At 47.1% G+C, this 17,500-nt stretch overlaps 1 protein-coding gene and 2 non-coding genes across 3 annotated transcripts in view; 2 read left to right on the top strand and 1 right to left on the bottom strand.

The window, feature by feature from the left end:
* nad4 (NADH dehydrogenase subunit 4) overlaps window positions 1-6,553 on the top strand; it is an 8,636-nt gene extending 2,083 nt beyond the window's left edge. The window contains exons 2-4 of the mRNA in view: window positions 1-332; window positions 3,548-3,970; window positions 6,465-6,553. The exon at window positions 1-332 is cut by the window's left edge and continues 183 nt beyond it. Of these exons, the coding sequence (YP_010438355.1) occupies window positions 1-332; window positions 3,548-3,970; window positions 6,465-6,553 (844 nt within the window). The remainder of the gene's footprint in view (window positions 333-3,547; window positions 3,971-6,464) is intronic.
* A 7,442-nt stretch (window positions 6,554-13,995) lies between these two features.
* Window positions 13,996-14,069, bottom strand: trnH-GUG. The gene has a single exon. It is a non-coding gene; the product is annotated as a tRNA-His (tRNA).
* A 2,433-nt stretch (window positions 14,070-16,502) lies between these two features.
* On the top strand, window positions 16,503-16,574 carry trnE-UUC. The gene has a single exon. It is a non-coding gene; the product is annotated as a tRNA-Glu (tRNA).
* The last annotated feature ends 926 nt before the right edge of the window (window positions 16,575-17,500 follow it).

Raw genomic sequence — 17,500 nt, 5'->3', positions numbered from 1 at the left:
TCTATGGATTGCTTCTTTCGCCTCTTTCGCCGTCAAAGTGCCTATGGTACCAGTTCATATTTGGTTACCCGAAGCTCATGTAGAGGCACCTACGGCAGGATCCGTCATCTTGGCAGGAATTCCTTTAAAATTGGGAACCCACGGGTTTTTAAGATTTTCAATACCCATGTTTCCCGAAGCGACACTTTGTTCCACTCCTTTCATTTATACTCCAAGCGCGATTGCTATAATATATACTTCCTTGACCACTTCAAGACAGATCGATCTTAAGAAGATCATTGCTTACTCCTCAGTAGCCCATATGAATCTGGTGACTATTGGTATGTTTAGTCGGGCGGCGGCCGTTAGGTCACCTATTTTGAGTTATGGACACACAAGGCCAAAACATGTGTGCCGGGCGTGCGACCCATCAACCTACTAGCAATGGGGGAGAAAACATAGCATGTCGCAACAAAAGCTTGATTCGAGGCGTCAGCAAAACAAAACACTGCCGTCTCTTTCAAAAACAAAAGCCCCTTAGCGCCCCGGGACGGGAGTGGGGGACGGCCCTACGCGCAGGCAACAGCAGCACCGGCGCTACGAAGTCAGAATCGAACCCTTCTGTTGGCTTTCCCAATTCATTCGTGAATAAGAATTCAAGGGCTAGAAGCGCTCGCTTCTAGCCGCTTCGCCTGCTTCTTATTATGGCGGTTGGCGTGGCGGAAATGAACGAAAAGCGATATGAACGTGCAATTTTCAAATAGATTGATAGATAGCCTGATCTGTTCTGATGGATCGAAAGAGTAGGAATGGATAGAGAGGGAATCCATCAATAATAAGGGGAAATCTCCTATTTTTATCTATAGATGAGACAACCATCTATTCTTGATCCATCAGAAAGAAATCGATATGTATCTGATGGAGTCTACTACATCGTACGTAGAACGCCCAAGCGCTTTTAAGGCCTGCTCAGTCAGTTCTCTTATCCATCGGTCCAATGCACTGGGCTCATCTCATGGAGGGAAAAGCCAAAATGTAGTTGTGTTGTTGTTCGCCGCCTCGACGCATTCCCTTCTCTCCCCGGCATCGTCCCACACAGAAAGAAAGAGCGCAGAGCCCCGGCCCGACCTGTAGGTCCGCTAACGTAAAGCGAGGAGTTTAGCCTGAACCGGCAAACCGAAGTAACTTTCGGAACCATACTTCCTACAGCTAACACGTGTCCAGTTCAGCGGGAACGCGCAGCGCAAACGAACGTGAGCTGCTATACCGAATCCCCCGCCGGCCATCGGGGACCGAGTGGTAAAGCCATGATCCGCAGGGGAACGGATCACTCATTCTTCCATTGGGGACAGGTGCACGAACGACAACTCCAAACGTCACACATCCGTCGCCTACCTACCGTTTAGGTGGCACCAGCGAGATCCAGCTAAGGTAAGGAACTTCGTGTCGCGGCTGCTCCACTCCGCCGCGGTCCCATGAGCTGAACTTCGTTGCCTTCCCGCGCGCGAAGCGGATGGGTGCCGCGCTGCGGGTCAGTTTCGGGGCGGGGGGGCAAATAGAGACCAGAAGAATGATTCATTTGGATCGACGAGCTTTTTCAGCCCCAAAACTAAGAATCAATGGAATGTCTGTCTATCCATGAATATCTATTCTATCTGTATATCTAGGGAATCACTTTATACATATAAAATTATATTATGGCATGATATGATCGCCTAGCTGTAGCCGCATATCAGCTGCGCTCAACATGCGGGATTTCTGTTGGATCAGATCTTTCGCTTTGACGGAAGCTTTTGGACCTAGCGAAAGGACTTTAAGCCTTTGCGCAAGCAAGCGCGAGAGAAGCAAGCAAAGTAGAAGCTTTGCCAGAAGCAAGACGAGGAAGCGGAGCAAGCCCCCCGACCGACTAAAATACAACAGTCGCGACCTACTTTGATTCAAAAGAAAGGCGAAGGGTTTGGCAACAAGCAAACGGCTTTCTATCATAGTTGCAAGAGTTCCAAACCTTAACTACTTAAGTACCAAAGGCTGCTTTCGGTTGGTTTCATAAGGGGGCTGTTCACTACAAGCTATCAGTGCTGTCTTAGATTGAACGGCAATAAGATAAGTCGACGTTCAATCTCTAGGGCGGGTTTCCGCTGAGAACGGAATAGTGTTCGTGTCCAAAGGCGAACAACGCCCTAGCTTCTAGAGTTCGCTGCTTTTCCCAGGCCGGAGAAGGTCTTATACCGCTCGCCTTTGTTTGATATGTTCATTCAGTACCAATACAAACTACAACTACACAAAAAAAAGGAAGGGCCGCTATAGAAGCTAAAAGTAGCCTATAGTAGAGTAGTCGGCCTAACAAAAGCGTCACGGCAACATAAAATTCCCCTTATGAATGTAATCTTAAGTAGGGGGCTTAGGCCGCCCGCCTACCAATCAAAGAGGCTGAGAGTAAGCATAAGCTCACCCGTAAGCTCTTCGAGCTTCCCTTCATTCGCTTCGCGGGAGCCGCACAGCACATAGCTGGAAGTCAGAGGGCCCATACTACCTGCCTAACCCCTCGCTCCGAGGGACCGTAGATCGGAAAGCGCCTTCTAAACCATCCCATTTATCCAAAAGAGAAGGGAAGGGGCCTATTTACTTGCATGACCCCTGCAGATTTTACCCTATCTACACCCGGAGCCAATCTCCTATCGGTCCTGCCGCCACGCCGCAGAACGGGAGCTCGTGTGGAACCTTTTATTTCTGGCGTAACAGCGGTGGCACGTAACAAAATATTACGGTCGCGTAACATAAGGGCCGGAGGTACGGTAAACTCGGCCAAAATATGACACCTAAAGGGCCGGGCGCGCACAATCCTATCCTATCCGAGTCCGAGTTTACCCCTTGCACTTCGGACAGCCGTCCGTAGCATCATAAGGAGGACCTCCCTTTCGAGGTAAAAAAATGGTACGGTACATAGGAGGCTGGTCTTTCTCAACGTGGTGTATAGCACGCCTTTCGATACAAGAAGGGGCCGTTCACAACATGAAAGAAGAGAAGAAAGAAAGGAGTGATTCTCTTCTTTCTCTTTCTCGAGGGGGAAAGATAAATAGGGTCTTATAGAGGGAGTAAACTAGCTCGACCAAAGGGAGAGGGAGGGGGAGGGGAAAGGATTGGGCCTACCTATCCCGATAGGACCTCATAAAGGAACGGGAGCTGTTGAGAGGTTCCATATTGCCGAGCCGAAGGGCAGCACTTCTGTACGTCATCGTAGTATGTCACGTCGTCTCGTCCCCGCTTGCATTGAAGAGTACCTATGCACTATTTCCGGTTCACTGATAAGGAAGATAGAGTTGGGGTGGGGGTCTACGATGTGATACTCAAGTATGACCCGGGGAGATACATGCTAACTATGGGTAGGAAGCAGGAACCATTATGTAAATAATTTCAGGGAGTTACAGATCTCTTATACTACCATCGATCGACAGAGCGGAACGACTAGAAAAAGAAGTGAAGTTAGAAAGCCGTATGATAGGTGGTAACTATCTTGTACGGTTCGGGGGGTAATCGGCGTACTCCGGGGGAGAATCTTTGGCTCTATCGAACATACAGGGAATTGGAGGTAGCATTCTACCGATGTTAAGTCATGGACTGGTTCCTTCAGCCCTTTTTCTATGTGTTGGTGTTCTATATGACCGACATAAGACTCGACTTGTTAGATATTACGGAGGTTCAGTGAGCACCATGCCGAATCTCTCTACCATTTCCTTCTCTTCCACTTTGGCCAATATGAGTTCACCCGGTACTAGCAGCTTTATCGGGGAATTTCCCATCTTAGTAGGAGCTTTCCAAAGAAATAGCTTAGTAGCCACATTAGCAGCGCTTGGGATGATTTTAGGCGCAGCGTATTCCCTTTGGCTATATAATCGTTTGGTTTCTGGAAATTTAAAACCGGATTTCCTCCATAAATTCTCCGATCCAAATGGCAGAGAAGTTTCCATATTTATACCTTTTCTTGTTGGAGGGGCGACCGTCCGTTGAACTACCAAAGAAAAAAAGGGTAAACCAATGTGATCATGACATTGTAGGTGCTTGCGATGGGACGGATGCGACTTCCCTCAGTTGGTTTGGGTGGCATAGCCCGTTGCAGAAGTCCCCCCTTTTTTTGATCCATTTCTTTAGTCTTTAGGGAGCCAAAGCTTTACTTTACTAATAAAATAAGGCTCGCGCAGGGGCGCTCACGTTTTTTGGCTAAGCCGTATCTTGCTGGGTGGGACCGAGATAAAGAAAGGACGGGGGGCAACCGTACATGGTACTTCTCGACCGTGTCTCCGAGGGACAGTTGAACGAGCGATTCATGAATGCAGCCGGGTTGGACGAGCCAATAACTCGAACGCGTTCGGTCTGCTTTTTGAGCAAGAATCACAGCGTTACCTTACCTTCACCATGATACGGACTCCAAGTTCTTATGGCAGAGCACGAGGTGATTTATCATCAATATGATGATGGGAATGGAAACCAGAAGCACGACCGGGGTCTTCGTGGTCCAAGATAAACCATCAATAACAGTAACGTAAGCATGAGACTTTTTGGTAGTACCGGTGAACCAGACGGCCGCGGCGATGGAATCTGGGACGGAGGACTCGTAGTATCTCTCTAGATCTGGCAAAAGCGAAAGACTCCCTAACGTAATTCGAATGGGGGCTAACCTGACCGCTGAGCCCACCCTGGCCTCGCACCCGTGGTTGCGAGCTGGAGCTGCCATAGCTTATGGCTAGAGCAATGGGAGGGGGCCCTGGCGGAGAGAACAGTAAGGAGAATGGGCGCTCCGCCCGCTTTTCGGGCGGCAGGAGCTGCGGGCAAGTGCTTGGTAGGCCAACAGCCCAGTGAACCGGGCGGGGCACTCGACGAAAGGGGAGCACACTGAGCAAGTACGAGAAAATTTCCCCGCTCCACTTTATTAAAAGCAAGGACCACTACGGGAGGTCAAACCAAGGACCTATGGAAGTCGGGGCTCGTCCCCGGTCAATATTGGATCAAACAATAGGGGGCCGTAGCACTGACCTCTTTTTTATTGATTCAATACAATAGGGGAAAAGATCATACAGTTCCCTACCGAGACAACAGAAACTCTCAACGGATCCTCCGCGCGCTGGGCATACCTCTTCTGTGCGTCTTTCTCGTGGCGGGAACAGAACAACAGGGAAAGACCCGGCCGACCTGCCCAGGGCTCGAGGGTGAGCTTTATTTAAGAGAGAATGGGGAGTGAATCGAAAGGCTTCCGTTTCCGTTCTTGGTTTGGGGGCTTTCGGGCTCCTCTCGATCTTATTCGTAGTTGGGAGGGGGGAAGGAGTCTAAATCAATGGACATTAATGAACCATCATTGATGGACGTTGCACATGACACGATCAATTCGACTCAAGGTCCGGCGCTAATAGAAGTAGCTGACTCTCCCGACGGAAAAGGGCAGTACTTTTTTCGTAGTAATAGTGGGCGGGTCTCATGAGATCTTTTCTAGGATTCCTTATCACGCCACGCACGTAGATCTTTCCATTGATAGGTAAGAGGGCTCCTCTCTTAGCGTTTCACACTAAGCAAGTAAACTACCTCTCCCTCTCCCTCTCCTATGGTCGAGTGAGTCCCTACCTATGGTCGAGCAAGTTTCACTCCCTCTCCTATGGTCGAGTGAGTCCCTACCTATGGTCGAGCTTGTTTTCTTTCAGAACCTTAGCGCAAGCACTAAGTAAGCAAGCTACCTTGAACAGACTCTTAAAGGTTAGGTTACTACCTGCCTCTACGGAAGAGGTGTACTTTGTACCGCCCGGAGGTCATATAGATCGAAACCCAGAGCGATAAGAACGAAAGTTCTACCCACAGCTACAACCACTGGCGCTTCAAAAGGCTTCGTAGATTCTAAGGGCGCTACTGAAAGCCTTTTTTTAGGTCGTGTAATAGGAAGGTAAGGTGTAAGCCTCGAAAGCCTTTGGTACTTCGGTAGGGCGAGCAGCCCTTAAACCAAAAAAGGTTTGGAACCCTTCCCCTATTTCTGCATTTCATTCTCTAGCCTCAAACAAAATTAGAAAAAAGGAGAGGCCTTCGCATTCCGGGGGCCGGACGGCTTTGTTTGCCCCAGCTTGGCGAATCGCATCCCCGCGCAACGACATTGTTTGTGCGCCCCTTACCGTTCTCGCTCAGTGTTTGCAACGGCTGGGGAGGCAGTCGTAGAAGCGAAGCCTATCGCCACGCCGACCATCAAATACGAGATTGGGCCCCTTCTCAAAGATTTGATGGAATGGCCCAGCCCACCCAAGAGCGCTTATGTCATGTCATATGGGAACTCATGGCTGGAAACAATCCTTATGGTTTTGGTATCCGGTAGGAATAATAAAAATCAAAGTCCAGGTTGGTTGGTGAGCCTAGTGATAGGAGACTATCTAGCTTGGTTCGGAGAGCACTTGTTGGGTTAAAGATTTTTTTTGCTAAATGTTACGGCCTAAATGCTGAACTATTGACCCTACTTGTTCGGATGGGTGTTCACCCCAAAGTGTTCCCGGATTGCATGCATACATCCGTAAGTAACTTAGTGCAACATGGCAAATTTCATTGAGAGGAATCAGCAAAGAAAAGAAAAACGGGTCAACATCTTATTAAGATTTGATCGTTGCATTACTGTGAGATGCCCAAAGACTCCCAGGTATTTGTGTCTCCGAATACCTCTCGAGATGTGTTAAATAAAGTTAATTGTAGGGATGCCTGTCACAAAGAACTCGGGGAAGTATCTTGGCGTGCCACTAATTCATGAAAGGGTTTCTCGGAGAACTTATGCAGATTTTTTAGAGAAAGTGCAAGGGGTTGGAAAGCAAAATTGTTGAATATGGCGGTACAGGGATATTCAAAGCATCTAGGAAGAAAGGACGAGCGCTGCGGATATGGCTAAAACAGCGGATACGTTCTAAACCGATTCTTTCACAACTTATTAGATCACCCCCGGTTCACTTCACTCCCTAAAGGCGGATTAAGACTAAGGTAGGCAAGGAAAGAGATATTCAATCAACCAAGCAAAGAACCGATACCACTACCACAGTCTTCACCAGGAAGGAAGAGAGTCGAGACAGAAAGCCAAGACAGTCATCCAGGCATTGGTTACAGACAGGCAGACCAGAGATCGAAAGAGTCAAAGCCAAGGAGGAAAGGGAAAGCCGAGAAGACCGTATTCAATAGGACCGGTTATGAACCCAAGAGCGGATAGGAGTACTCATACTCAAGGACCGGAAGCTCTCACAGCGTCAAGGCAAAGAATCACTCCTATTGGAAGAAGAGCGTTTACGATCAGAGCGGAGGGAATGAAATAGCAGCTACTTCTGTGCGTGGCTATCTTCTCCTATTGATTAACGTCCTTCAAAGAGCGTATTCTATTCCTTCTGTCCGTGGGTGTGGGACTAGTGCAATCATTCCCTTCCTCACAGCTCCTTCTTCTTCTTCATCACCAGGAGTTGATTCAATTGCTAAGAAGGCATTTCCTCCAAGAGTTTCTTCTTTCACAACAACCATGGCATGACTTATTATAGGATTCATCTTTTTCACTCACCATCAACAGGAAAGGACAGTGTGGCATACTCTTATATACGATGAATGTGCAGCTAGGAGAGCAGCTACTTCTGAACTTTCTAACTTCAGCTAGCTGACTGGTTTACTACTGGCTTTCAACCCTTGGGCAGCTATCCTTGGCATGCGTGCTACTGGCCCGCCTACTGAACTCCTACTGTCCTGCTACCAAGCATTCTCTCTTTACTCGCCTAAGGGTGCACTAAGAAAGATTGCTACAACGACAAAAGGAAAGAGTATATACACCCATAAATCGTAGACCGGAACTTCCCCCTTTCCTTTGCAATGACTCCTCTTTTGCTCATGACCTAGCTCGTTTGATAAACAGTTATCGGTAGGCCATTCAATACTCTCGGTTGTCAAAGAACTCCTAGCTCTCGGTTGCAGCGGATACTAGCAGCGTTTACTTGCAGCGTTTCGCTATCCGCTGTTCTTCTAAGCGCTGTTCTATAGAAGGTTAGAGTCTAAGAAGGAAAGCCCTCCTTCCTCTCTCGGGAGGCAGACCACGTTCCAAGCCACCTTGGCAGCCTTAGAGATCCCAACTGCACCATGCCAGAGGAAAGATCTGAGGATCTGGTCAATAACCTTGCACACCTCCTTCGGCAAAATGAAAATGCTACTCCAGTAGACCTGAATACTGAACAACACTGATCTGATGAGCTGAAGTCTACCCGCATAGGAAAGCCGTTTGCTAGTCCAAGATTCAACCCTGTTGGTAATCTTATCAATGAGAGGCCTACAGTCTCTGGCTGTGAGTCTAGTAGAAATAAGGGGCACTCCAAGAAACTTGATGGGCAAGGTCCCTTCTTTGAAGCCAAAAAGGTTCTCAACATTGTGCTTAGTATCTTCATCCATCCCAGCACTGAAAAATTTGTTTTTGTCAGGCGCTCGGAGAGCCCTGAGAGAGCAGAAAAGGAATCAAAACTCTCTTTAATGACAGAGGCTGATTTGGATTGGAGATCTCCTTGGCAGAATAACAGGAGATCATCAGCAAAACAAAGGTGAGTCAAATCCAGCTTAGCACATCTCGGGTGGTGAGAGAACCTTCCATTACTAGAAGCTTTGACAAGGATCCTGGAAAAGACTTCCATAGCAAGAACAAACAGATAGGGGGAAAGTGGATCCCCTTGTCTCAGCCCCGGAGAAATAGCCCTCAAGCCCCCCATTGATGGAGACCGAGAACTTGGGGGTGGTGATACAAGCCGCAATGCATTCAATCAGATGGGCAAGAAGGTCAACAGCTTTCAAAATCCCCAGAATGAAATCCCAATGCACTGAGTCGTAGGCTTTCTTCAAATCCATTTTGATGGCACACCGAGGCTTCCCTGTCTTCCTGTGGTAGTTTATAAGAAGTTCCTGAGCCAAAAGGACATTCTCTTTAATCTTCCTCCCTTCAACAAAAGCAGACTGGGTGGGGCTAATGATCTTGGGAAGCAAGCCTTTGATCCTATTAGCAATCAACTTGGTAATACACTTATAGATCGTATTGCAGCAGGAAATAGGCCGAAAATCTCCCATGACTGTAGGATTAGGCACTTTAGGTACCAAAACCATGATAGTGGAGTTAACTTCCCTTAGAAGCTTGCCTGAAGCAAAGAAAGACTTTACGGCTTCTATCACATCCTGACTCACAATCTCCCAAGCACTTTTGAAGAAGTGGGCAGAATACCCATCAGGGCCCGGGGCCTTGTTACTGTTAAGGGAGAACATAGTTCTTTTCATTTCCTCTGCTTCTACGGGAAGGGACAAAAGGCATCCGTCCTCCTGGGAAAAGGTGAAATAAAAAATCCCTCGAATCTCTGCCACCCTTTCCAAAGTAGGGTCACCACCAAAAAGATGCTGGAAAAAGGAGACAGCCTCTTGACTAACAGCTTTATGGTCTGTAAACTTATCCCCCTCGGCATTGTAAACACTCAACAATCTGTTCTTGGACTGCCTAGCCCTCACCACCTTGTGAAAAAACCCTGTGTTACTATCCCCCAGCTTCAGTCACTGAATTCTGGACTTCTGTTTGAGGGAGGCCTCTTCCATAAGAGTGAAATGAGTAAAAACTTTCAAACTCTCTTTTTCCGGGTCAGAGTTGGAAGGATCCTGCAAGTGGAGTAACTGCAATCTAGTAAGGTCCTCTCTAGCTTGGGCAACCTTAGAGTTGATGCTACCATAGTGTTTGGAATTAAAGATCTTCAATTCAGGCTTGAGACCTTTCAGCTTGGTGCACAGCCTGAACATAGGTGGGCTAAAGCCCTCCACTGGAGTACTCAAAACTTGCTCAACCAAAGGGGCAAACTCTTCGTGGGAGGTCCAAAAATTAAAAAAAAGGAAAGGCTTCTTCCCTGTGACCAACTTCTGCCTGATGGTAACTATCCCCCGGGTATGATCAGAAAGACCTGGCCCTGTGAAGTCTGCTTCAGAGTTCGGGAAGGTAGCAAGCCAACTGTCATTAACCAACACTCTGTCAAGCTTCCTGGCAATAATCTGCTCACTATCTCTGCGGTTGGACCAAGTATAGAGCGGGCCCTTAAAAGGGAGGTCAAACAGATCTATATCTAACAAGCATTGGTGGAGGTCAGTATTATGGCTTCTCCCACTCCCACCCATCTTTTCCTCATGGAATCTAGAAGAATTCAAATCTCCCATAACAATCCAGGCTTGGTCAATCACTACACTGCTCATTCTCTTCAAATCAGCCCCCTCAGATTAACTTCATTCGAACTATAACAAACGGCGGACACCCTGAAATCCCCTTTCTGATTGATGAAGCTGCAAAACACATGGATAATCTGATCACTTCTGTACATAGGGGTCACTTTTAGAATCAACGGATCCCAACCAACCCAAATTCTGCCCGCATGGTCATAATTATCCCTCCCAATCCCCAAAAACTTTCCTGCTAATCATGTCTTTATTGATGGATCTTACTTCAGTTTCCACAAGGCCACACAAACTAAGATTATTATTCTTTAGGAGATGTCTAACCTCCCTTTGTTTTGAGGGCGGATCTACGCCCAACCTCACATCCCAGCAACCGAGACTAATCATAAAGGGGCGGTTTTGGGAAGGACCCCCTCCCCCTTTGGGGCTGCTACTTCCCCAAGCTTTCCTATTTTTCTTTTTGGCTTTCTTGCCTTTCCTTTGGCCCCCTACATTCGATTCAGAAGAGAAAAATGCTCCCGAGGACTCTAAGACAAAAAGTAGAAAGTCCTCCTGCTGGATACCCCTAGGTGTATGAATTTCCCCCTCTTCCACGACCCCCTCTGAATCTAGGACAGTGAACAAATTTGCCTTCCGAGCCCCCTATGTTGTAGTGGTTGGGGCAGCTTCCCCTTCGTCCAATACCGGCCGCTCTTATTCTCATCGAGATTACCATGTCACGAACTTGATTTGAACCAGCACCCCCAGCGAACTTCCTTTTTTATTCTGATCGTGACTTTGGTTACCCGGTTCCCCACGCGGCGAATGGGTACGTCCGGGGTCGATCGTATAGATCGACGCAAAAAAAAATTATTTTAACGAATCGTGCCGCCGAACAAACCTCACCCTAACCACATAAAGCCAGAAAATTAGTGGCAGTTTCAAACCAACAAGAATTCCCAGAAAGTGCTAAATCAGCACTTAGATCCACTAAAAAGTCAATATCACGAAAAAGTGCTTTGTCGTTCGCAATAACATGCTTTAAAATTTTATATGTGGTCCAAGTGGGAGGTAGTATAATATTATGTTGCTCAAAAAGGAGATTAAGTTGTTCTACTATGGTGAATTGCAAAAAATTCACAGTTTCTCCTTTTAGAATGGGGTCATGTGAACGCTCCAAGCTGCTGCTTATGGCAGATACCAGGTGGCCGTTAAGCCTAATTTGTAATAGGGAATGCATGGTTTGGTTGGTGTATTATCGCTCTGCCCCCCCCCCAAAAAAAAAGAGGAGAGACTTGTTCTTGCTCTCCAAGACGGAAATAAAATCGCCGGTTGGGTTGGCCCAACCAAGAAAGACATGGGAAGGAATGGAAAACAAACTCTCATGTTGATCTTCTATATGCAAATTCAGTACTTCGTAATCTCCTGCGGAGCCTTCGCTTCTCCACATGGGCACCTTCGGTGCCTCACGACTACTTTGACTTCGTAACCTGCAGCTGATCCCAAACCCTTTTCTTTACTTACATAAGGGACTTGCCTGTTTAAGGAATGAATAGGATGGAAAGGGGGATCTCATCAGGTCTGTGCTTGCCACTAGATATCATCTGAATGGACGCTTTCTGGTAATAGAAACCCCATTTCGGCCCCTTCTCCCGTTGGGCACTACCTCCGATGGGTAAAGATACCCGTAGGACCATTCCGGCTGTTTTTCAAGCCTCCCCTCACGCCTTTGGCGCCTCTGATGCATCTGATCGAGACAGAGCTCGAAACGTCTGGGCTTCGGATTGATCTTAATCACATTGGGATGGTACGGGGGAACAAGATGGACTCGGTTAGGTCACCCCCGAGTCCTTTTGCTGGAAGTTCGAATGGCTTCTAGTATGGATGTGTCTCGGCTTCGCCTGACGCTCAAGATCGTCTCAATCCCCTCTCCCTAATGGTATGGTCGAGCAATCTCCCGCTGGTTGAGTGCGAAACCCTCTGCTTGCGGAGATCGAAGGCAGGATTATAAAAAGTTTTCCAAGCTTTGGGTTAGGATTGTTCTCTCGAGACCATAGTGGGAATTCCTTAACAACAACATTTTGTGTAAACATGAGGTTACGAAGTAAACGCAGTGAGGTGGAAGTGAAGTGGGCAATCTTTGCCACTGTTGACTTGAACCAGCGTCCAGATATGGAGGGTTGGCTTAGCGGCAAACCAAGTTTGGAGAACAAAAGCCAAACAGGGGCATCCTACCTTTCGTCGCCCTTACGGACCCTACGTCTGTGAAATGACGGAATGATACGAGGGATCCCCCGACGAGTCAGGGAGACGAGAGGAGACTGAGGCAGGACGGTAGTCCTGAGAAAGATCCTGCTGCGAACAGCTCTGTGGCTGGACAGGAGAGAGGTCAACAGCGGCAAGGATAGGAAACTGACCCATATACGTGCGAGGTTTGGAACCCAACAAGCGAGAAACTTTACTTAGTTTAGGAACTCGTCCATCCACGGGACACCTTTCGTAGTGAGGGAACTCCTCTGTTTTTAGCTTGACGAGCGTCTTTAGTTTCCGAAAAACGCATAAACCCCAGGATTTTCGTAAAAGAAAGAGGGACGAGTGACAAGGGACTTGAGTGACTCGCCCTAATCAAAAAGCGGGAGAGGGGCGAAGAAACTCGATCAGCTACTAGAGACGAGCAAGGGCCAGGGACGCGCTCGACGAGCAGACGAGGGACGAGTGGTAGGAGCCGACAAATAGTAGTGCCGGTTCAGTGAAGTCAAGTCTTTACGTCTATAGGGGCTCCCTGACGATCCCGAACCTTCCAAAAGCGGGGGGGTATGTGTTGTTTCTTGGCACTCTCTTTCTTTGTTATGCCAACCTAAAAAGAGATAGGGATACGGGGCTTGACTTGAAAACAAACAACTGGCGCTGCCCCCCGGGCACTTTTTGCCCTCCTTAACCTAAGCCCAGGATACGAAAAAAATGCCTCCCCGCTAAAAAGAACGATTGAGAGTGGATTTCTGGTTCGATAGTGTCGAGAAGGTATTAGCCACCGGTGACCGTGCTTTCGTAAAAGCACCATTGGGTGGTGGTTCCTCTCTTTTCTCTTGAACCCCAAACAAAAAATAGATCTCGCCATCAGCTCGACTAAGAGTTCCTAATCTAAAAAGTAAACTGAACTTGACTTAAGACGAAGGAACCGAGTGCCGAAAAAAAACAGGTTTCGCTTCAAACTACTAGTCATTAAGACTACTATGAAAGAAAAGTAAGGAAGTCCTTTTCTTGACTTGGCCCGCGTGCATTATACCTACAGCCTTTTAAAAGAACTTGATTTCAATTTCAACAAAGCAAAGAAACGAAAGCATAACTCTTTGCTTGTTGTCCTCTTACTCTTTTAGCCTGCCTTGTGGAGGTCTCCTGGGTGTCTACGGCAGATCCGATCAGTCTCGTGATGAAGAGAAATCTTTTCCGATCTTCCACTAAGAAATAAGAAAGGTATCGTCACGACAACTAAATTTGCCCGGTAAACTACTCCGGGGCTCCCCATGGTTTAGTAAAAAGGAAGGGAGATTTTTTCTTCATCCGGGGGTCATTTCATTCATTATGAACTAAAAAATGTAAGGCCGATTAGTGAGGTCTTAAAAACTTCATACAATGAATGATCGGCAATTCTATTTGTGCTTTCAGCAAGTAGGCGACGCGAATCTATGGTTTCTATCAATCGGATACCATACCAATTGCTTGGACGCGTTTGAAAGCCTCGAGATGACTTGCAGAAAAAATGCTTTCTAGGGTTTTCTTGTGTCTCCGTAACAAATGGTCCATTTATTGATGGGCGAACGACGGGGATTGAACCCGCGCGTGGTGGATTCACAATCCACTGCCTTGATCCACTTGGCTACATCCGCCCCTACCCCCCGCACAGGTTTAAGTCTCTATCTACGATCAGACCCTTTCCCCCATATGACCGCTATCAAAGAGAAGCTTTTTCCTATACTATAGTTGCAAGTCTATTGTTGTGTTTTGGAATTAGGGGAAGCAAAGCTTCAACAAGTAGAAGCTTCCTGGCAAAGCTTCAAACAAAGAGGTTGGGCTGTTCACTTCATTGATTTTACTTAACTTTACTTAAGATTAAAGAGGGCGGGCAGTGAAGGCTCGTTTAGTAGACAGCACGGCTTTGACGAGCAGCAAGCACCTACTCCTAACAAAATGAAAAGCAGCAAGCGGAGCGGAGCTTGAAGAAGCGAGCCCCTTTCAGAGAAAGCCATTGCGCGCTAGCCCCCGGGCTCCAAACCTGCGCACCCCTAAACTACAACAAGCTTTGAAGCCCCTACTTATTTATGGGATATTTTAAGAAGCCCCTTTCTACAAAACAAACCTTTCTATAATATAAGGGAAGCTCGAAGAGCTTTCTTCGCATGCTTGAGCGCATCTTTCCCCTTTCTATTAGTAAGGTTTTCAAAAGGTAGTTTACTTGCTTACTTGTTAGAGTAAGGAGAAACTTTAGTTTTTTGGGGCGCTAACGAGCAAGAAAAGGCCCCTTACTATTATAGATAGGCTAAGGCGCCTTTACTAATATTATAATAGAAGGCGCTTCTTTTTCAAAGTCAAGTTTCTCGCTTGTTGCTTTAGAAAGATTGCAGGTGAATCTTATCTCCTTCCTTCAGCCGGCTCCGCCCTATCTATTCATCTCTTTTTTCAAATGGATATTTAGGGATCTCTTGTTCATAGATCTTGAAACCAGATCAATATCCATTTCTCAATAGATCTATCTATCGATAGAAAGATATAGATCTCTATCTGGCCATATCTAAATATGGAAGAACCAACACTTAAAGGGCGTACCAACGGAAGGTTCTCACCCTGTCCCCGACATTGTTCGATTCCCATCTCCCTCTTGTTGCTTAGGCAACTTAAACCCTCAACATAGTGAGGTGTGGGGCGAAAGGGGCCACCATTCTCTTTCTTTCTTCAACCGTTCCGATCAGCACAAGTGGGTTGGTTCGTTTCGTCCTTCTATCTACGCAATTCTCTGTCTTCGTTCGTGATCATGTTGGGCGAAAGGTAGTTGTAGAGGAGCGGCTGTGAAACGGTGATTCCCCCTTTCCATTGAAGTAGGGGGGGCCCCCTTCCCCACCATTCCGGCCTATTATTGATAGGGATTTTACCGATGCTGAAGGTAGCTTGCTTACCAAGCCACCCACTTGAGAAGCTAGTCGCCAGAAAGAAGCGACGAGGAAGCGAAGCTGTCTACGAAGCTTTGCTTCCCCCCCCCTCCCCGTAGTATTCGGCTCGTCGCTATTTTGATTCAAAAGGTAACCGACTTTCTCTGGTTTCCGCAACCATAACCATTTGTCACTCCGATTACTTCATCCATAAACCTTTATTTATTATAGCGGTACGCTCTAATAAAAAGTCAAGGATAAGCTTGCATTCCAGAAGCGGTAGCTTCCCGCCTCCTTCATTCCTACTGCCTCCTTCGGTGAGAAGTTCCCTTCCCTTTTAAAAAATGCCGGATTGGTCTGCCTCAGCAAATGTACAAAGTGGAGCTGCCTGCTGTTTGGCTGATCCTCTTCTTCCCGGGTTGACCCAGAAGTAAAGTAAGAAGGAATGGAACCACTGGAGAGTCGTCTGCGGTTCACACTTGGGCAAAGACGACTTACTTTTGAAGCGGAACACGAACCTATTTCCGCTATTCCGGGTTCTTATTGAGCGTAGCGAAATCGAGGTTTATGATAAAGTCAGCGAAGTTTCTATAGTGTTCTACCTTTGTGTAGTCTCGGTCCACAGTGGAAGGCTCCGCACCTGAGCCTCGTTAGACTCAGCGGAAGTGTAAGGTGTAAGTGAAGAGAATAGAAGAGATGAAGTCCGTCCCTTAGCCTAGTCTATATCTACAGCTGACGCAACTCCGTACCGACGCCTCACTACTACTTAATTAATTAACGGCTAAGCGATTTCATAACCTGAGCTTTCCTTAACCAGCTGACCTTACTTCGTAACCTTAGCCTCCCTTTCTTTATAGTTCGACTAAGTGACTTCGTAACCTTAACGTACTTTCTTTCTTACTTTAGCATAGGCCTTCGCCACTTCAAACGGGCGCTTCGCCCCCCCCTTTTTTTTAGAAAGGACGGGGCCTTACTTATTCTGTTCAGGGGGGATGAAAGACAAAGAAAGGGATCAGGGGGCTTTATGATCGTAGAAAGGGGAGGGGGACGACCCGCCGAATTCACATCAGAAATCGACAATATGAGCACAAACGAAATCTTGAATTGCGTATAGAAACAAAACAAAACGAACCGCTTCTATTCTCGGAGCTGAGGTATATGAAGAATGGCTTTTTGGTCCCTTTCGTCCAGTGGTCAGGACATCGTCTTTTCATGTCGAAGACACGGGTTCGATTCCCGTAAGGGATAGGTACTCATTCCCGGCCGCTTTCAGTTAGTGTTCATTGCTGAGTGATCGCTCGGGCTGGAAAGGGTGGTCTGGAAGCTTCCTCTCTCCCAGCAAGCAAGACGAGATCACCGCTTCTCTCAGTAATGGACTTCCTTGAATTCTTCCTTATCCTGATTCCAAAGTTTTTATTTATTCTTTACTTTTAAGTGAAAAGGGGGAGTTGGATCATAAAGAAGAGTTTGTTCCTTAACAAGTAAGCAAGTAAACTCCCTTAGCGCAAGCACTAAGGAGCCTACTCGATTGACAAGCATAGCCTTGATAGCTGCTTTATTCGCCTGTGAACCAGGAATTGATTAAAAAATAGGAAGCGGGCCATAAGCGGTGATAGGCTCCCTCCCTCCCATCCCTTTCTTTTCTTCTCCCCCCAACTTTATTCACTTCGCGGTAAACAGAGACTTTCCAATAGCCAGCAGGGCAAAGCCTTTTTTGGGAGTCCAAGGGTGCCGCCCCCTACTACCCAATTCCTGTCTTCGGAACTACGAAGATAGGTTACTTTCTGCGATGGCCCTCCACCTCGTTGGGAAAAGTAAAAAGAAATAACAAGCCCTAAACTAAATATCAACTAGCAGCTTATCAACCACCGAACACAGACTCATGTTGGCGATGCCATGGTCAAGTAAGAGGACGACCCATTCACCTCAAAAGAAAAATCTCGCCTCTCAAGTAAGCCAAACGATTGACGTCAAAGAGAAGGACCACCCACCCAGCAAAGAGCGAGGTCTTTCAGCAATGAACTTCACAAAAAGAGTGGAAGGCGAGAAAGACACTTAGACAACATTAGAGGATCTTTTTTTTTTACTGTATGAGGGAAGAATAATCGCGCCTCCAGTCGATTCTACTTCATGTCTGACTAGATAAGTCACAAGGCCTGTCCTTCTTCAGGCCC

The sequence above is a fragment of the mitochondrial genome of Prunus mume (assembly GCF_029339155.1).
Source record: "Prunus mume mitochondrion, complete genome".
Taxonomy (NCBI): Eukaryota; Viridiplantae; Streptophyta; class Magnoliopsida; order Rosales; family Rosaceae; genus Prunus; species Prunus mume.
Note: the sequence above shows the minus strand (reverse complement) of the source record. Positions and strands in the feature narration are given on the sequence as shown.